Source organism: Nicotiana tabacum, chromosome 3 (assembly GCF_000715075.1).
Source record: "Nicotiana tabacum cultivar K326 chromosome 3, ASM71507v2, whole genome shotgun sequence".
Lineage (NCBI taxonomy): Eukaryota > Viridiplantae > Streptophyta > Magnoliopsida > Solanales > Solanaceae > Nicotiana > Nicotiana tabacum.
This window is the reverse complement of record NC_134082.1, coordinates 168522317-168543599: the sequence shown is the minus strand read 5'-3', so window position 1 is coordinate 168543599 and position 21283 is coordinate 168522317. Positions and strand designations below refer to the sequence as shown.

Genomic DNA, 21283 nt, shown 5'->3' with positions numbered 1-21283 from the left:
GTTTTTTGTCAATTGTAAAGATGGCCAAGCAAGCCTTAGTGCTACACATATATAATATAATATTGTTACCATTCTCAAAACAAAACAAAAACCCAAAACAGAAATCGACAGGGTTGAGCGACTCAATAGTATCAAGTAGTGCCGGTAAAAATTAACTTTTGGAATATCTCTGAAGTCAACCCTGTACATAAACTCAGAAAAAGCTATGACTTCTAGTTCTTTGTCAACTATAGAAATGGGCTAAGGCTGTATTGTGGTTCGGGCCCGGGCCTAAACGGGTCGTGCCAAATGGGCCAGGGCTTAGGCGGGCCGGGCTTTGGCGGTCCCGGGCCAAATGGTCCCAATGTGTGGAACCGGCCCACGGTGGTCCTAAGCCCACATGGTCCCGAGCTAAATGGGTCGGGTCTAACGGGGTTTTTTTTGTTCCGGGCTATTTTTTTTAAATTTTTTTTTATCTAAGGAACTTTCTTGTAAACTATATATGTATATACTACTATAAATTGCTTATATATAGCTATATAAATATATATATATATATATATATATATAGTATGTATATAGTATGTATATATAACGGTGTATTATGTGTATATATAATTATATATTGCCTTATATAATTAAATGTCTATTAAAAATAGCAGACTTATCATCAAATCTTTTGATGACTTAGCAAACCTTCTTGATAAGAAACTTTCTGGTTTAAATATTAGACCAATTGATTTATCAAAAAACTTTGCTGATAAAATTGAGACTGTTTCTGATTATAAAACTGAAACATGGTCAGAGCTTAATAAGCTCAAGGGTAAATCTACCGTTAAAATGTTCTAGAATCGTAAGGATTGATAAAATTGAGACTGTTTCTGATTATAAAACTGAAACGTGGTCAGAGCTTGTGCTTGAGGAGGGTATATAGCTTTAACAATATTATAAATATTATATATAGTTTATATGTATTATATACATATATAAGCTATAGATATAGTTCAAATTAAAGTTTACATTTAATACTTCAAATTAAAGTTCAATACCTTCAACATAATACTTCAAATTAATCTAACAAATTAGAACATTAAGCATAATACGTCTAATAATTTTAAATAGCACAAATTGTCTCAAATCAACTTAAAATCTTAAATACGAACGTCTGGAGAACGCGCAAGACAACTCTTTATATGCCTCCTTAAAGAGCTTGTGCCCTCCTTTCGACGACGAGTGTAGACTCGACCACAGTTCTTGCACTTTATTATGTAAACTTCTTCATTTTCTTCTACCACATTAAAGTGTTCCAAAACAAATGGGTGCAATGTAGAATCACCGGGCATGATTTAACTTGAATTAAGAATTTGAGTTTGAGAAATGAGAGACGAGTGAAGACTTGAATACTTCAATTTGAGTTTGAGAAATGAGAGAGATTGATGAATTTGTGAGTAAAAATGAAAGAATGAGGGGTATTTATAGTTGAGAATTGGGAAAAAATGTAATTATAAAAAGTTTGGGGGCCAAATGACTATTTTTTAAAGTGGCCAACGGATAAATTTTGAAGGCCAACGGCTAGATTTTAAAAATCTGACCGTTTGTCTTTTTAATTTTTTTTTTTTTTTTAATTTTTTTTTTAAAAAAATTAGCCATTGGAGCCCGTTAGGCCCGTTGGGCCCGGTTGAACCGGCCCAGGCCCTCCTGCTGGTCCCGGGCTCACGGGCTATTTGTGTTGAACCGGCCCACCATGGGCTTTTGCACCACTAAAGCCCAGACCCGCTTGAACCAGCCCGTTAGGCCTGCGGTCCTGGGCCGGTCCCGGGCCAGGCCCGGACCACAATACAACCTTAAAATGGCCTAGCACTACTTTGTACTGCATATAATAATATTTGTTACCTCCTAAAAAATAGAACGTCAATGGAGTGTCGATTAATGCTGGCAAAAACTGACGTTGGACATCATATATATATACACACACCCACGTTTTTATATAGTATTTTACACGCACCCCAATCATTTCAGATCTCTATATATACGTTTGCTATCTAAGACAAGTTCTCTTAGAAAAAACCTCATTAATCGATGGAAGAAGCTGCAAGCTCGAGAAAGATAGGTAGCACATTGAAAGTTCCTAGCGTTCAAGAGCTGATAAAGCAACAAGTAGCCGTTCCGCCGCGATATATTCGTGATGATATTGAAATGCCTATGACATCATCCATTTTACCTCAAGTTCCGGTCATTGACATGGAAAAACTGCTGGCCATTGGAAATGATGGTTCAGAGCTTGAGAGGCTTCATTTTGCTTGCGTAGACTGGGGATTTTTTCAGGTATATGTATATTTCAATGATCAAATGTTGTTCGTTTTAAGATTTTAAGTTGTGGAGAAATGGTTACAAGGTTTGTTTCTTATAGCCCGTTTGGCCAAGCTGCAAAAATCAACTTATTTTGAGAAGTGCTTTTTTTCAAAAGTATTTTTGGTGAGAACAGTTTATGTTTGGCTAATTAGTTTGAAAAGCACTTCTGAGCAACAATTAATGTTTGGCCAAACTTTAAAAATTGCTTCTAAATGTATTTTTCTGTTTTTTAAAAAAGTGTTTTTTGGAGAAAAGCTACTTTTTTCTGTTTCTCCAAAACTGCTTTGGCTTCTTCTCAAAAACACTTTTTTTCCTTCCAAAAGTTTGGTCAAACACCTCAATTTTTGGCCAAAGAATATGTTGATGTTACAACAAAATTTAACAATCTTTTTAATACTAGTTTCTTGCAGTTGGTGAATCATGGAGTGAGTTCATCATTAGTGGAGAAGGTGAAGTTAGAAATCCGAGCATTTTTCGATCTACCATTGGAAGAGAAGAAGAAGTTTGAGCAGGAAGAAGGGGATGTTGAAGGATATGGGCAAGCCTTTGTTTTCTCTGAAGAGCAAAAACTAGACTGGGCAGACTTGTTTTATATGACCACTCTCCCTACCCGTTTGAGAAAACCTCACTTATTCCCAAAGCTTCATGTCTCACTTAGGTACCTCTCTCTCTCACACACACAAAAAAATCAGAGTTATAACACAAAAAAGAGTTACAAGAGAATATGAATGAAAAGAAAAAGGAAACATGAAAAGATACACAAGGTATACATACTATTTGCTAGTCGTATTTTGTTTCTCCAATGACCATTTAATTCTTTTGGACAATAAATTTTTGTTAACAGCTAGCTGCTATATAGTAAGGCACTGTTTGTTTTTCTTAAGATTAAGATGTTTGAATTTGATTACACATATGAATTAAATTGTTGCGTTAAGATTAAGACACCTGAATATAAATATATATATGATTGGATTAGTGCTAACTATATATATATATGTGCCTTGATCTTCTAACATGTGTATATTAAGCTTAGATGTATATTCTAACTTGTGCCTTGATCTTCACTCACTTACTCATTTAATGTTTGTATGATATGATTGGATACTTTAGGGACATCATGGAAGCACACTGCCAAGAATTCAAGAGCCTAACAATAAGCATTTTATGTCAATTGGCAAAGGCTTTAAAGATGGATGAAAAGGAAATGAAAAATCTGTTCACAGATGGTATGCAGTTAATAAGGATGAATTATTATCCTCCTTGCCCTAAGCCAGACAAAATCATTGGCTTAAGTCCTCATTCTGATGCTGATGCCCTCACCATCCTTCTCCAGCTTAATGAAACTGATGGTCTCCAAATTCGAAAAGACGGTATTTGGGTTCCTATAAAACCCCTCCCAAATGCTTTGATTGTTAACGTTGGCGATATGATGGAGGTAAATAAGATTTTCCTTGTTATATGTTAAGTCTTGCTTTATTTTTCGTGTCATCTCATTTCATATATATATCGGAAATAACCTCTCTATCTTCCTAGACCATACTGAATATGTTGTTGTATCTTACTTCTGCTATTGAAACATCTAAAGTTTCTTGAAAAGGGATTTAATTCAGGTAAATGTGTTAATTGACTTGGCAGATAGTGAGCAATGGTGTTTATAGGAGCATTGAGCACAGAGCAGTTGTAAACTCAAACAAAGAGAGACTATCTCTTGCAACATTCTATATCTTTAATCTCGACTCTGAGTTAGGTCCTGCACACAGCCTCATTGGACCACATAATCCTGCAAAATTCCGAAGTGTTCGTGTAGAAAAATATTTACAGGATTTTTTTGCACGAAAACTTGATGGAAAAGCGTTCATTGATTGCATGAAGCTAGAGACCAAAGATGACGAATCCTAGGCCGCATTTGATACTCTACTTGGTTTATTAACTTATCAATATCACATGAAGCATTTGTAAGTTACTCTTCCAGCTTGCTTGGATGGTTCTTACCCATTGTATTGTATTAATATATTGTATTGTATTGTACTATTCTGTATTGTATTGAATTATTTTTAATTATTATTGTACTGCATTGTTAAATCCGTTATGATGTAATAACAAAAAAGTTTAATTTTATGTAACAATAAATTTGATATGATGGATCGTTATATCATTTCCCTATCATGTTACGCACTTACTTATTACTTATTATTTTATAATCATATTTCTCCATTTACCCTTTTTCTGTTTAACTCCACCTTGAATTTTTAGTTGTTTTGTCGCTACCTTTTTGTATACAGTAAAAATCGGGTTTGCCCCTTTTTATGAATAATCGAGACCGGGAGTGACAGGACAAGGTTCGACCCCATGTCATACCGAACCGAGACACAAAGTAGATGGCTGAGCTCGTGACTCAGGGACCAATCGAGATCGAGACCAACCTGGATCGAGATCAAGCGGAGTAAAGATCGAGCAAGATCGAGGGGAGCCTGGCAAGTCAAATAACGGAAAGCCGAGATATCCGCGATCGGGTGAGGATCGCAACGGAAATCCTGGCACGTATCGAGAAGATGATGATTAATCAGCCAATCATGGGATTTCTTACTGTATTTAGAATTATACCAAGAATAGGACTCCCCTACTATATAAAAGGATCTGATCATTTGTAAAACACATCATTTTCACGTTACATAGAGCAATACACTGTTTTTCTCCTATGCTCTCAATATTCTTTTACTTTGTTCTTGTATCAACTGAATCCTCACTTGGTTCTAGGGTGATAAAATTCGAGGGCCAAGGCTGCTTGATTCATTTGTATTGCTTAAATTTTTATTTACTGTCAATTTCAATATCAATCTACATTTTGCTCAGTTTGTGCAAAGTAAAATCACGTATGCTTAAAACCACAGTATAAATTTAATTGTTATCCATTTTTAGGGTAAACAGGTTGGCGCCCACTGTGGGACTAAGGATAATAGTGATTGCCTGATACTAATTTTCGTAACACACATTATTTTATGCTTGTTCTTTGAAGTGTCTTTGATTACAAGATTTGAAAATGTCAAACTCTCCGTCAGCACCTTAACACATTGACAATGGTCTCAGCCACCACGGCGAGAATGAGAACTTTGCACTAGGGAACGTTGTGCCCCTGCTGGCCTCAATGGAGTTTTGGCTATAGACCCAATCGACGTCAGTTCGCATGTAGCCATCAATGGAAATTTGGTCGTCGATCCCGAAAGCAGCGTTCGTGGGGGTACCCGATCAGCTAGTCAGAATGCATATGGCGGTGAAGATGGCGAGATCAGTCTGCGGGTAATCTTTGAAATGTTGCAAGCCCAACAGGCAGCAATAGCTCAGCTCCAAAATCAGAACCATACGCCAAGCAGGGTCGAACTCAAGCCATCCCAAGAAGTTGTATACGGGGTTGAATTGGCTTTGAGAAAATCAGAGGAATCGAAGACCAATCCTGCTATCTTAAAGATGCTCGAGGAACTGACAAAGCGAATTGAGACAGGGGAAAAGAAGATCAAGGAAAATCATAAGAAGATGGAAACTTATAATTCCAGGGTCGACCAAATCACAGGGGCACCACCGATATTGAACGGACTAGATTCTAAAAAGTTTGTACAAAAACCTTTCCCCCCAAGTGCGGCTCCGAAGCCAATCCCTAAGAAGTTCTATATGCCCGAGATCCTTAAGTATAACAGGATGACTGATCCAAACAAACACATCACCTCATACACGTGCGCCATCAAAGGAAATGACTTGGAAGAGGATGAGATTGAATCCGTGTTGTTAAAGAAATTCGGGGAAACCTATCAAAGGGTGCTATGATATGGTATCATAATTTACCGCCTAATTCTATTGATTCATTTGTTATGCTTGTAGATTCTTTTGTAAAGGCACACACCAGAGCCATTAAGGTCTCAACAAGAAAGTCGGACCTTTTCAAGGTAAGGAAAAAGGACATCGAGATGCTTAGGGAATTCATATCTCGATTCCAAATAGAACAAATGGATTTTCTATGGTCACCGATGATTGGGTTGTTCAAGATTTCACTCAAGACCTCAACGTCCGGAGTTCCATAGCTTCACAGCAGTTGAAGCAAAATTTGATCGAGTATCCAACTGTCACTTGGGCCAATGTGCATAATCGGTATCAGTCGAAGATCAGGGTCGAAGATGATCAACTGGGGACTCCTTCTGGGTTCGTTTATCCTAACAAGCCCGTGGATAGAATCAAGAGGGATATCGATCGAGAACCAAGGTCTAATAGAGATCGATATCAACCGTATAATAGAGACCGTAGAGGCAGCGGGTCTAGGAAAAACTTTGCATGGAATGAGGGGAGAAATTATCAAGGTCAAAGTTCACGGGGACTCATGAGCAAGGGTGGTTTCGACATGGATGTTGGGCCCAAAGAAGCGCCACGATTGTCGTAATATAACTTCAACGTAGATGCATCCGCCATCGTATCAGCCATCGAATGTGTCAAGGATATTAGATGGCCTTGACCTCTGCAGACCAATCCGGCCATGAGAAATTCCAACCAAATATGCAAGTATCATGGCACTCATGGCCATAAAATAAAAGATTGCAGACAGCTAAGGGAAGAAGTAGCCCGGTTGTTCAATGAGGGGCACCTTCGGGAATTCTGAAGTGATCGGGCTAAGAATCACTTCAAAAACAGAGATTTTAGTAGACATAACGAGTAAAAAGGACCACTGCACATGATTTCACATGATCGTTGGAGGGGTCGATACTCCTCAAGGACCAGTATTAAAATGCACCAAGGTGTCGATCACAAGGGAGAAGCGAACTCAGGATTACATAACGGAAGGAACCTTGTATTTCAATAACGAGGATGTAGAAGGGATCGAACAACCCCATAACGATGCACTAGTAATATCAGTACTTATGAATAAGACTTAAGTTAAACGTGTTTTGATTGATCCAGGTAGCTCGGCCAACATAGTTCGATCGAGGGTCGTAAAACATCTCGGCCTACAGGATCAGGTTGTACCCGCAACCCGAGTTCTAAACGGCTTCAATATGGCATGTGAAACCACCAAAGGCGAGATAAGTTTGCTAGTAAACATGGCTGGGACCATCCAAGAAACAAAATTCCATGTGATCAAGGGCGATATGAGGTATAATGCCCTATTCGGGAGACCGTGGATACATAACATGAGGGTAGTGCCTTCGACCCTTCACCGGGTTCTAAAGTTCCCAACCCCGCAGGGAGTCAAAACAGTCTATGGAGAGCAACCCGCCGTCAAGGAAATGTTTGCCATCGATGAAGTGATACCGATATCGATGCTCTCATCAACGAAAGGGTCAAGTTCGAAGGGAAGCAGAAGGTCAAATAGCAACCACAAACACCGACCTCGACCCAATTAGGGAAACAAGGGACTAATAAGGATGATGACTACGGGGGTTCCTCAATCCTTCATAGTCCTCGATGATTTCGATGCCACCAAGTCAATAGTCGAAGAGATAGAACAAATGATACCAGTTGAACATCAGCCCAAGCGAATGGTATACCTGGGCACGGGGCTAGGCCCCGAGTTCAGGTGAAAACTTATTCAATTCCTTAAAACTAACATGGATTGCTTTTCTTGTTCCCATCTCGATATGACAGGGATCCCACCAGAAATTACCACCCATAAACTGATCTTGGACCCGAAATTTTGTCCGATGACGAAGGCTAATCCGAAAATTGCTGGCTAGAAAACAAAAACCGTTTTTGCCAATAAAAGCCCCAAAACTAGTAAGGGCAAAAAAGAAAGCTCCAGTCTGAGGTCAAAACGCTTTCATCAAAGACGAGGTAACCAAACTTCTCAAAATAAGGTCTATCCGGGAAGTAAAATATCCCGAATGATTAGCGAACGTAGTAGTAGTCCCTAAGAAGGGAAACAAACTTAGAATGTGTGTATATTACAAAGACCTAAATAAAGCATGTCCCACTTTTACTTTGCCTAATATCGATCACATGATTGATGCCAAGGCCGGCCACGAGATCCTCAGTTTTCTCGACGCCTATTCCGGGTACAATCAAATACGAATGAACCCGGAAGACCATGAAAAGACCTCGTTCATCACCAAATATGGTACCTAACACTATAATGTAATGCCATTCGGACTAAAAAATGCTGGTGAAACCTATCAACGCCTAGTAAACCGAATGTTCAAATAACAAATAGGGAAATCTATAGAAGTTTATATTGATGACATCTAGTTAAGTCCCTGCGAGCAGAGGACCATTTGAAGCATTTGTAGGAAACTTTCAGTATACTAAAGAAATACAACATGAAGCTCAACCCAGAAAAATGCGCGTTTGGGGTCGGCTCTGACAAATTTCTCGGCTTCATGGTGTCCAATCGAGGAATCGAGATCAACTTGACAAAATGAAGTCTATCGAGGATATCACGAAAGTAGACAACGTGAAGGCCGTGTAGAGGTTAATATGGCGCATAGCCGCCCTTGGGCGATTCATCTCGAGGTCCTCTGATAAGAGCCATCCGTTCTTTCATTGCTGAATAAGAAGAATAACTTCATGTAAACTTCAAAATGCTAACATGCCTTGGAGGAGTTTAACCGGTACTTGTCGAGCCTGTCGCTGCTTCACATGCCAAGGGTAGACGAACAAATTTACTTATATCTGGTAGTATCTGAGATAGCGGTAAGTGGAGTCCTAGTCCGAGAAGAACAAGGTACACAATTCCCTATCTATTATGTTAGTCAGACCCTAGGTAAAGTCGAAACTAGGTATCCTCATCTAGAAAAATTAGCACTCGCTTTGATAAGCGCCTCTAGGAAAATAAAATCTTACTTTCAATGTCATCCCATATGTGTTGTAACAACTTATGCTCTTCGAAATATTTTTCATAAACCCGAACTTTCAAGGCGATTGGCCAAATGGGTCGTAGAACTCAGCGGGTAAAAATCGAGTATCAACCCCGAACAACCATCAAGTCTCAAATCTTGGCAAACTTCGTGGATGACTTTACGCTGGCCCTAGTGCCTGAGGTTGAAAGAGAATTATTAGTCAACTCGGGTACATCTTTGGGGATCTGGACCCTCTTTACACAGGGTCTGTCGAACGTAAAGGGGTCCGGACTCGGCATCGTGCTGAAACCACCCACAAGTAACGTGGTTAGACAATCTATTAGAACTGTAAGATTGACTAACAACGAGGCCGAATATGAGGCCATGATTTCAGGTCTGGAACTAGCCAAAGGCTTGGGAGCAGAGATGATCGAAGCCAAATGTGGCTCCCTTCTTATTTAGAATTAGGTTAATGAAACCTTTGAAGTTCAAGAGGAACGAATGCAAAGATACTTGGATAAGCTACAAGTAACCCTACACCGATTCAAGGAATGGACTTTGTAACATGTGCCTGGAGATCAAAATAGCAAAGCTGATGCCCTCGCAAATCTAGGCTCATCGGTCAAAGATAATGAACTCAATTTGGGGGTTAGCGTACAACTCATAAGGTCAGTGGTCAAAGAAGGTCACGCTGAGATAAACTCCACAGGCTTGACCTGGGAATGGAGAAACAAATACATAGAGTATTTGAAGATTGGGAAACTTCCTTCAGATCAAAAGGAATCGAGGGCCCTACGCACGAAGGCAGCCTGATTTAGCTTGGCCAAAGATGGAACCTTACTCAGAAGGATGTTCGACAGTCCGCTAGCGATATGTCTGGGACCGAGAGATACCTAGTATGTTTTGAAGGAAGTCCACGAAGGAACATGTGGGAACCACTCAGGTACCGAATCACAGGTTCGAAAGGTAATTAGAGTCGGCTATTACTTGATTGATATGGAAAAATACGCAAAGGAGTTTGTGCAAAAATGTGAAAAATGTCAAAGACATGCTCCGATGATTCATCAACCCAGGGAGTTACTACATTCGATTTTATCCCCATGGCCATTCATGAAGTGGGGGATGGACATTGTCGGCCCTCTTCTGTTGTCACCGGGTAAGGCTCAATTTGTTTTATTTATGACTGACTATTTCTCTAAGTGGGTTGAAGCACAGGCCTATCAGAAGTTCAGGGAGAACGAAGTCATCGATTTCATTTGGGACCACATCGTATGTAGATTCAGAATACCATCCGAAATTGCATGTGACAACGAAAAACAGTTTATCAACAGCAAGGTGACCAAATTTCTCGAAGGCCTCAAGATCAAAAGGATTTTATCAACACCTTATCACCCTAGTGGGAATGGGCAAGCCGAATCGACCAACAAAACCATAATACAAAACCTCAAGAATAGGTTGGCCGACACCAAAGGAAAATGGAGAGAAGTCCTGCCTGAAGTCCTTTGGCCATATCGCACAACTTCGAAGTCCAGTACCGGGGCTACCCTGTTCTCTTTGGTTTATGGTGTTGAAACTTTAATACCGATCGAAGTTGGGGAGCCAAACATCAGATTCCGATATGCGATGAAGGAATCAAATGACGAGGCCATGAATACGAGCCTGAAGCTATTAGATAAACGACGTGAATCTGCCTTTGTTCGATTGGCTGCCCAGAAACAACAAATCGAAAGGTATTACAAACGAATGACCAACCTTCAATATTTTAATAACGGGGACTTGGTACTGAGGAAGGCCATGTTAAACACCCGAAATTCGAATGAAGAAAAGTTGGGTCTGAACTAGGAAGGGTTGTACCAGATTCTCGAGATCACAAGGAAAGGATCTTATAAGCTCGGAACGATGGACGGAGAACAACTACCGAATAATTGGAACGTAACACATCTCAAATGATATTACTGCTAAGGTACAACCCTATTTCAATTCTTTCTATTTTTTGACTAACACTTGCAGGTTATCGACGAGGAGCAGTACGAAGCCTTTAGGTCTGAAAACACGCGTTGCACTCTTTTTCCCTTGAACCGTTTTAATCCCAAATGGGTTTTTCGGTAAGGTTTTTAATGAGGCAATGGTGGATCGTGCTACCTTAGAATTGAAGGCCAATCATGAATCAGTATCAAAGACTATGTTTATAGTATCTGAGATTTCTCTGCAATCAACCTCGAATACTAGGGGGATTAACCTCGGATATTGAATTATTCTAGCAAGTAAATCATTTCGAAATGAAAGGGTTTCAATAGGTAGGATTTATTGTAAGGGCCAAACGGTCAAAACGAACTGTGCCCACATAGATTGCTCGAGCCTTGACATAAAACATGTACGAATGTATGATTATTTTTAACAAGAATAAAGAGAAGTACTTTCCTTACGACAATTTAATGTCTTGGAAAAATTTCCACTTTACAACCCTATACCTTTGATCTATTATGGAAATGAGTCCAAGGGCCGATTGTAACCAGAGTTCGGATAATCACTCCCATACTCGAGGATTGCCATACATAAAATAAACACGAACAAATCAAAATATTGAACGTAGAGGGCATAAGACCTCTTAGGCAACCCTCAAAATTTAAAGGCCACGCCATACCCACTCGGGGACTGTTATCTTAGGCAAGCCTGGATAACTCGGGAAAGCAAGCTCACTGGGCTACACCCGAACTAAAGGCTACGACCAATTTAACATGGTTCGGAGATGTCCAAAATCCATAACAAATATAGGCCTTTGAAAAAAGAAAAAAATTCTTTCACAACCTGTTCTAAAGTCTACCCTCGACAGAATCTTAAACTTAAGATATTTTCGAGAAAAAACTTCGGTAACACTGAACCCCGATAACGCCTTAAACTAGAAGGGCAATAAAGGCAAGGTTTGTTCGAACCCTCGAACACAACCTTATTATTTTGTGCTAAGGTATTCCAAACTTTGTGAATACAAGCAGTAAAACAAAGGAAAATTTTTAGAGCTGAAAAGGGTGGAAAGCCTTATATATAAATGATCTTTTTACAAAGGCTAGATCGACCAAATACAAAACTTACAAAGGCCTAAGGGCTACTTTTACTTCAAGTTCGAGATATCATTCTCACTCGACTAGAAAGCCTAAGGGCTACCTTATTTCGAGTTCAAGCAGGTTCTCACTCGATCATTAATCTTAAGGGCTACATAAACTCAAGTTCGAATAATCATTCGAGGTCCATCGATTAGAAATGGTCGAGGGCAATGCCTATTATCAGTCCTTACCATCCCAAACCTTGGACCCTTAAACACAACTTCATGATCTTATGCTAAGGCGTTTTGACCCTTACATGAAATAACAAAAAGACAACAGAAGCCATGGAAGGGAAAAAGTTTCATATATTCATCAAAATCTTTTTCCAAGGGCTATATGGCCCAATCAAGAATTCTTTACAAACGTCGCCTCAACATAAAAGCAAAAATTACAAAGCCTAAGCAGCATGGTCCTTATTAGAGGAAGCTTCTTCACCCTTGTAGTCTTCTCCACTAGATTCACTCAAACTCTCGGAGTCTTCCTCAGAGAAAGCCAGTTTTCGAGCCCTTATTTCTTCTGTTCTGGCAATCTCGATTTCAGTGGATATATCGAAACCCTGAACACGGGTTCTCTTGAGGGCCGCCCTTCGAGCTTGTCACTTCGCATGATCCACCATGCTTCTGGCCTATTCCTGGGTAGCTTCGACATCGACCTTGTATTGGATTGCATTGGCTTGGGCCTTGATATTGGCCACTGCCGCCTCAGATTTAGCCACTTCGAGCTCTTTGTCCAAGTCGGCTAAATTGGATTGAAGCTCATAAATTTTCTCTGATTGTACCATGGTTTTCTCCCTTACAGCCCAAAGCCGAGACTCGGCCGACTCCAGCTCTACTTGAAAATTCCGTTTTTGAAGCTAAGATGTCCATACACCCCCTGAACTTTTCAGCCTCGGCTCGTACTTCATCTATGTGCCTTTGAAGGTCCTTGATCTGTTCGAGCTTCTGTGGAACATGTAGAATTGGATCATTAATTGTTATCTCCAACTCATCTTCACTATCATGAAGCACTCAGAATACCTGCTCGGCCATCTCAACATGCTCATCTCGAGTCGTCACCAATTCTGCCTGAAGCTTCTTACTGAGAATCTTGTAGGTATCGCATTTCTCAGTGAGGCCCCGAACCTCAGCCTTGCATTCTTCTCAGATTCGAAAGAAGGCCTCGTGATGCAACATTGAAGCATACGAGTAAGGAAAAAAATGTTAGAATTATCTACAATTCAAAGTTTTAAAAAGATAATGGAATGGCTCTCGAACTTACTTGATTCAAAGCGTGTTGGGCCTCGTTGAACAAACAAGCAACTTCCACCTCATCTATCTTGGCTTGCTCTTCTTCGGTGACCAAGCATCGGAGATAGCTACAGGGGCAGAAAGAACCCGAGCATCCTCCAGGACCGAGATGATAATTGATCGCTTACGCTTGGGATCGACACTGGGGGCTGGAAATTGATTGTTTAGTTTAAAGCTCGAGGAAGCCTCACTCGAGCTCTTCTTTGGTACATCCAAGTCACCCAGGCTGGTGACATCTTCCACTCCAATAAAATAGCCACGGAAAGGTTCTTCTGCTCCATGTACCCCTTCCTCGTGGCAAGTCTCCACTACCTGAGCGTCATGTAGCATCGACTCAGTAAATGAAGGAAATGAGGGGGAATATCCAATATCTACCACCCAAAGTAAATCTTTTGGGGCACCACCTTCATCTTGGGAAGCCTCGAGCATGGTTTCGACACCAGCATCGACCGCCTCCTTGATAGCCTTCTCACCTCGAGCTAAAGTATCTTTAGCTCCTTCTGGCTCGAGGACTTCATCAAATCGAGGCAGAAGCAGTTTTAGCTCCCGCCGGCCCAGTAGTTCCTTGAATCTCGGTGCCAGCTCGCACACGAGCCACTAGCCCAGAGTCTTCATCATTTTTTTCTTCTTCGGCCTCATCCCTTAGCTGTTGGACTGACTCCAAAGTTGGGGGATGACGTTCCCCTTGGCTTTATGGGCCATTTTCTCTTGGGGTTTATGCCCCTCAGATTTCATGGAAGTCGAAGCCCTTTTCCTCTTCTTCTCCTTTACCGGCTTCGAGATAGATGGTGGGGGAAGGATTTTTTCATCACCATACGGGGGCCTCATTACTACGTCCTTCCCGAGGCCTATACAAGGAAAAAAGATGAGTAATATTGATAAGAGACCCGAATGATAGCCGTTCTAAGAAAATTACCATGGTTATGGGCCTCCAATTAACCCTTTGATAACTCCGTCCAAGCACACATGGAGTAAGACTTCTACGACACTAAGCCTTTAACCCATTACCTGAGATCGGGGATTACTTCCAGCATGTGGGCCACATCTGCAACATAAAAAACATAGATGAGGAAAGAAGATGAGAAGAAAAATGGCAAAGATAGATATTCAAGGCAAAGCAATACTTACGATTTATGTTTCATTTTTTTAGGAAACGACATGTCTTCAGCAGGGATTAGGTATGAAGTCTTTATTCAGACGAATCGGCCCATCCAACCTCGATCTTGGGTGTCGTCTATGCTCGAGAATGGGGGTTTGTGGCTTGGTGGTAAAGCTTGATCAATCCTCCTTGATAAAGCCAGGGACTGTAGAGATACATAAGGTGATTGAGGGTAAAAGGATGCCCCTCGATCTTGTTTAGAAAAATTGGAGAAGAATCACGATCCTCTAGAATGATGAATAAATATGACCAATGGTCATATCGTACTCTTGTAAAAGGCAATGATGATGGGGTCTAAAGGACCCAATGTGAAAGGATAAGTGTAAACACTTAGAAACCCTTCCACATGGGTAGTGATTGACTCATCAGGCAAGGGCACCTCCATGTGTTTGTTAACATAGTTGCAGTCCTCTTTAACTTGGTCGAGGAGATGTTTGGTAATTGTGCACATATACCTCGACATTGGTTCGTATAAGCCTGGTACCGAGGGTGTATTCTCTACCTTAAAATCAGCAGCAGTGGGGCACTTTGTCAGAATGAAGTCCTCTAAGAGGAGTTCTGCCACGGCTCCGTCACCGGCGAGCCTTGATGAAGAAAAGGTTTCCTTTTGTGTAATGGTTTTTGAAGTCTTAGCCATTTTTACTTTTACAAATGAAGAAGAATAAAAATTGGGAAGAAACGCTTGGTATTTTGTGAGGAAACGGGCGAAGAAACACATATCTGAGAATATAAAGCTTTGAGGAAGGAAAAAGAAAAATATTTGAAAGAAAAGTTTGGGCAAAAGAAGAAGGATGCATTTATAGATTTAAGATGACGGTTCAATCTGGTAATGGCCGACCGCCGACTGGAACGTATTAAATGCTTGGAAAACTGTACCAACAAGACATTTCAGTTACCTCTGTTACTTACGTCATGATGCTTATGTCATGGTGAAGATCGAGGGCTCAAGTCGTTTCTTGTCATTACTTTCCAAAAAATTAGGAGACTATCTATATACGGTAAAAATCAGGCTTGCCCCTTTTTATGATTAATCGAGACCTGGGGGTGACAGGCCAGGGTTCGACCCCATGCCATACCAGACCGAGACACGAAGTAGATGGCTGAGCTCGTGACTCAGGGACCAATCGAGATCGAGACCAGCCTGGATCGAGACCGAGCGGGGTAAAGATCGAGGGGAGTCTGTTAAGTCAAATAACGGAAAGCTGAGATATCCGCGATCGGCGAGGATCGCGGCTGAAATCCCGGCACGTATCAAGAAGAGGCCAATTAATCAGCCAATCGTGGGATTTCTTACTGTATTTAGAATTCTACCAAGAATAATACTCCCCTACTATATGTCGCGCCCTCTTTTTTCCCTCCGCGGAGAGAAGTCCGGGTTTCGACGTTCATATGGGAAATAATTCATTTTCTTTTGGGAATTAGGTATTTGAAGAGTTGTCACCTAACGGATTACGGTGCGTTAGGGCACCTAGAGCGATTAACTTTTAGATTGGTTTGCATTACCAGAGATTTAGGGTAAATGCTCGAAATAACCTTGAGGGGAAGGTGTTAGGCACCCCTCTTGGTCCACAATGGTGGGTCCCGGCCGAACTTATACTTATGAACTAGTCCATTAACAAATAAATAGTTTTAAACACATAATTACAAATAAGAGCAGGTTTCGGACATTACATGACTCAAATGATGAGACAAAGGAAAGGCTTAAACAAATTGTATACACATGGAAAGTAAAGGGAATTTGGGAAGGAGGGGTCCTAGGCTGGTTAGCCTACAGGATCACCCCACGCAATGTCCAGGTGACATTCCTCAATGAGGGGCTACACGTGACATTAACGCGTAGTCATCATATCCATATCTACCCTTCCCACCCCTTAGCGGTTATTAAGCGAATATTATTTAGCGATCTCTATGCGCACTGTTACCCGTCCCTTCTTAATGGTCCTGGAGGAAATTAGGACCTCTACCTATAGGCAGTTCTAGATAGACCCTAAGGTTTAAAGGAGAAAATACTAAGGCAACAAGCAAGAACACATAGAACTTTAGCAAATAAAAGCAGGAAGGAGCAAATAAGAGGCTTAGGTTTACCTCCGCAGATAATGCATGTAAACAACATGACTCAAACACAAACAAGGGCAGTATTATTAAACAGGATCCTAAGACATGATGTCTAGGTGAGTATTAGAACACAAGAGACATGCAGATTTTTTTTAAACTTAGAAGCAGGGGCCTAATCAGTTTGCCTATTTAAGCATGTTAACCATTAAGCAGTAAACACAAAGAGGCAGTTTCCAGTTTTATAAGAAATTTGATTACCTAAGGCTTACCTAGGCGTGGGATAATGCTCAATTATTACCAGAACTATTAAAACAGGATATGAGATATTTTACCTAAAGCATGCTGTTCTAAGTTTTACAAGATACGAAATTATTACCAGTTTTACTTAAATAGGATAAATAGACATGAGACTCTTTTATATCCTTTTTCATGCATCAATAGTTTAATTAGGTGTGACTGAGCGAGTATGAACGAGATCCTAAACATGGTATCTAATATACACATATAAGGTTCAGAATGGTTTATATGCAGAGTTCCTAAAGCAGGATTTCTAAATGCACAGCAGGTTACAACAAGATTTCAGAATATGCATAAGTAATAGTTTATTTTAATATTGTCATTTATCTTATAAACAGGATTTTTGAGTGATAATAAGGATGTCAAAATGAGATGCTGAAAATAGTATACATGAAACCTAGGAGCATGGTATCTAATGCATGATATGCTTTGCATGTATTGGTCTTCAACATGAATTCTAATGCACATACAAAATTGTAAACCTAAAGCATGGTTTCTATTCTTGATATTTATAGCATGTATAACTACCCCCCTTTTTTCACTAGCCAAGGGATCCCGGGCAGTGAATATTACAAACCAACATTGAATGAATTACATTAATAGATAAAGAAAAATAAGAAGTTACACTATAGGGAGCCTGCAAGTAGGCCCAGATTTCAAAAACCTCAACTGCTCAGATTGTTTCATAGCCTTTCTCAATATCCAGGTATGTCAGAGTTCCCTAAGGACCTCAAGGGATCCCGAGCAGTGCTCACACCCAGATTTCACAACCATATTTGAGTAAGTGCAGTGTGGAAGGGCCAACTCTAATGCATTAGAGTTCATAGGGATCTCATAAGAAGTCACACATTAGAGGGGGCAGAACTTAGAGATCTAAGAATAGAGTGAGAGTGCTTGACTTAGTTTTGAAAAAAAGTTTAAGTAGGAAAACAATTTGAAAAGAGACTTGAAAATAGTTTTGTAAAACAACAGAGGAGTTATTCAATAATACAGTTTTGAAAAGAGTAGGGCAATCAACAAACAACAGACCAACCTCAGAACCAAAACAAGTTCAGCATCACACATAGAACAAAGAACCAAGACAGGTTTAACACCATAAGCCTCCACACAGGGGTAAATGAGAATTGGGGATAGGTAAAGCACATAATGGTAAACACATAACAGACATAAGTCTTTGGAATTGGTACAGATATGCTCAGAAACACTGATTAAACATAGTCACAAAATCAACAATGCTTAAGGGGTTCAATATAGGATCAACATAATTTAAAATCAATCCCAAAATCATACGAGTTTAGGAGTGCAGACTACTTTACAAGGGGATTCATACCAGAAACCAGATAGAGCAAGATCACATGGAGATAGACTACATAGAGGGAGGTAACATGTTCATACTAATCCTAAGGAAGGGGAGTACATGCTAATAGTGTAAACATATCAACTACAGGTTTCACAGCAAAACCATAAGTAAAAGCAGACTAGAAACATGATGAATTAAAGTAATAAAGGACCATATTGTTTTTGGAACTTGAATTGAAATCAGAACATACCAGTAAAGAAGGTAGGAAACACAAAGTGATGAACAAGAGAGTAGAGTAATCAGCCTTGGCTTGCAGCCGACTGACTTTAGAACAATAGCAAGTAACTAGAGAAAAGAGAGCAGAAGAGAGTTTTTGTGTGTGAGAGAGAGTTTTTGAACCAATGTGTTCGTGTCCATGTGCTAATGAAAGAGCAAGGTACTTATAGTTTGAAAACAGGTAGAAAATAAGGCAAGAATCATAGTTCAACAGTAATTATGGAACTATGTACTAATTAGAATCAAATCAGTATAAGTACTTCCTTTAATTAAGGAGTTAAATTTAAACGGTAACAGACAAATACTAAATAAGGAAGAAAATCACATAAGGCTGAATATAACAAATAAGGAAATATTTTCAGCATAGTACAAGTACACAACATGTATAGAGACTAGGTTCAGCAGATTCTAATCAAGGAAAATACTTAAGAATCAATTGACAACATGTTCGACCATAGATTAAGGTAAGAAAATATCTTAAAGGTAAAAATCAGTAGAGAATATCATAAGAAATCAGTGAAGGATCAGCCATAGAGATTTAAAGATTCAAAAATAGCATATAGTACTGATTTAGGAGAAATTGACACAAATTTATGAGAACAAGCGGAATAAACACATAATAGGCATGAATCATAAACCCTAATAAACCAAATAGGGTAAAATCACACAAAATTAGGGATTCACATAGAGCATAGCATGAATTAATAGAACAAACATGACATAGGTGGAAGAAGTAAAAGTCAGAGACACTGATGAACAAAATAGGGTAAAACCACAGAGAATCATAAGGCACATGAGAAACAAGCACATATACAGATTAAGCGAACATATTATCACAAAACAGACTCAGAATCCAGAATTAAAACCAAGAAACTTAGGGTTTTCAACATAATAACTCAGATAAAAAGAGAAAACTCAAATAAACGTTTAAACATAGTGAAAATCATAGATTAATACGAAAATCAGAAGGAAAAACCATTTTGAAAAGGGGTTAAGAAACCCTGGTTTGAAGATGGAGAATCGTTTTAGAAAAATCGAAAAATCTTTAAGGAAAACAACAAAATAGCTCGGAATATACCTAGATCTATTACAGATCTAAGAAATCAAGAGCTAATAATTAGGGTTTCAGAGAGATAACCCAAAAAGAAAGAGAATCAGCCTAGAAACCACAGGTTCTAGCCGGAGACGGCATGATCTTACTCGGACAGGCCAAGATTGGCCTGAGAATGACATGAAAAATCATATGAGTGAGTTGAACCGCCTCTGGTTCCTTTGAAGACCTCAAGGCAGCAGTAACCCGACGTAGGAAGGAGCCATGAGTGCTGGGATAGTGGTGAGACCACCATAGTTACCAGCAAGTCGAAGACCGATGAGAGCTTTAGGTTTTAGCAAAGAGAATTTGAGAGGTGAGGGAAGAGTATAACGGCGGAGTAAAAGAGAGAAATGCGCGGGGGGGGGGGGGGGGGTATTCTCTAGGGTTAATTAAGGAAAGGAGAGATATGGACCGTTGTTTAAAATTGATCAACAGTCCAGATTAGACAAAGGATTGGGTCGGGTAGGATAAGGTATTGGGCCTGGGGTATTTGAGCCGTTTTAATTGGGTTGGGGTCTGATTTAATTAGGCTATAATTGAAATAAAAGTGGCTATTTGTTAAATACCCAATGTAAATTAATTAAAACAATTTACAAAATATATGTTAATTATAAAAATAAATTTCATGCATAGAAAATAATTTTAAAATGTTTATTTAGTATTAAAAAAATACACATGATTAATTTCTGGATGAAAATAGTATAAAATCATATGATTGGGCTATAATTGCAAAGTTATTACAATTATAGCCAAAAGGTACCAATTTGTCTAATTATGAAATAGTTTGGTCTTAATAGGACCAAAAATAATACATTACATCAAGAAATGCTTTTGAAATCATTTGTGAGGTAATTTTGTAATTATTTTTTGGAAATAAAATGCTGTATAAATTAATAAAAATATAGAAAAATTGTGGAAAAATATCAATTGCTAATCAATGCATGATTTTTGAAGACATATATGCAATTTGAAATATTTTTTGGAAAAAATTGGGTATCAACACTATATAAAGGGGATTTGATCATTTGCAAAACACATCATATGCACGTTACATAAAGCAATACACTATTTTTCTCCTAAGCTCTCAATATTCTGTTACTTCGTTCTTGTATCAACTTAATCCTCACTTGGTTCTAGGGTGATAAAATTCGAGGGCCAAGGCTGCTCGATTCATTTGGTTTGCTTTAATTTCTATTTACTGTCAATTTCAATATCAATCTACGTTTTGCTCAGTTTGTGCCAAGGAAAATCACGTATTCTTAAAATCACAGTATAAATTCAATTGTTATCCGTTTTTAGGGTAAACACTTTTCTTCATATCCTATCCCTTTTATCATTTTCCATCTACATGTCTTTTCGGGTAAAATATAAAATTGATCGATTCGCCAAAAACTAATTGCATTCGCTAGTAAAAAAATATATAAAAAATATGTATATTATAGGTATATAATGCACCTATATACACATAAGTGAAATTCGAATGCCCTAATTGTGAAGATGGCACGTGGTTGTGGACAATTCCTAGGAAACTTTGAAAACTATAAAAATTGTTTTTCTTTTTTCCCTTTGGATC

At 39.3% G+C, this 21283-nt stretch overlaps 1 protein-coding gene across 1 annotated transcript; it reads left to right on the top strand.

Annotated features, from left to right (window-relative positions):
- The first annotated feature begins 2055 nt into the window (after nucleotides 1–2055).
- LOC107790222 (protein SRG1-like) lies at nucleotides 2056–4397 on the top strand. Its single transcript, XM_016612129.2, has 4 exons — nucleotides 2056–2304; nucleotides 2742–2989; nucleotides 3442–3766; nucleotides 3967–4397. Exons 1-4 carry the CDS (start codon nucleotides 2059–2061, stop codon nucleotides 4228–4230), a joined length of 1083 nt encoding a protein of 360 aa, XP_016467615.1. The 5' UTR covers nucleotides 2056–2058; the 3' UTR covers nucleotides 4231–4397.
- The last annotated feature ends 16886 nt before the right edge of the window (nucleotides 4398–21283 follow it).

What these genes read in the sequence shown, in the direction of transcription:
- LOC107790222 (XM_016612129.2), top strand. Translation starts at nt 2,059, where the DNA reads ATGGAAGAAGCTGCAAGCTCGAGAAAGATAGGTAGCACATTGAAAGTT. An exon ending in AAGCTTCATGTCTCACTTAG is followed by an intron (nt 2,990 to 3,441) that starts GTACCTCTCTCT and finishes TGGATACTTTAG; the next exon opens with GGACATCATGGAAGCACACT. An exon ending in ACGTTGGCGATATGATGGAG is followed by an intron (nt 3,767 to 3,966) that starts GTAAATAAGATT and finishes TTGACTTGGCAG; the next exon opens with ATAGTGAGCAATGGTGTTTA.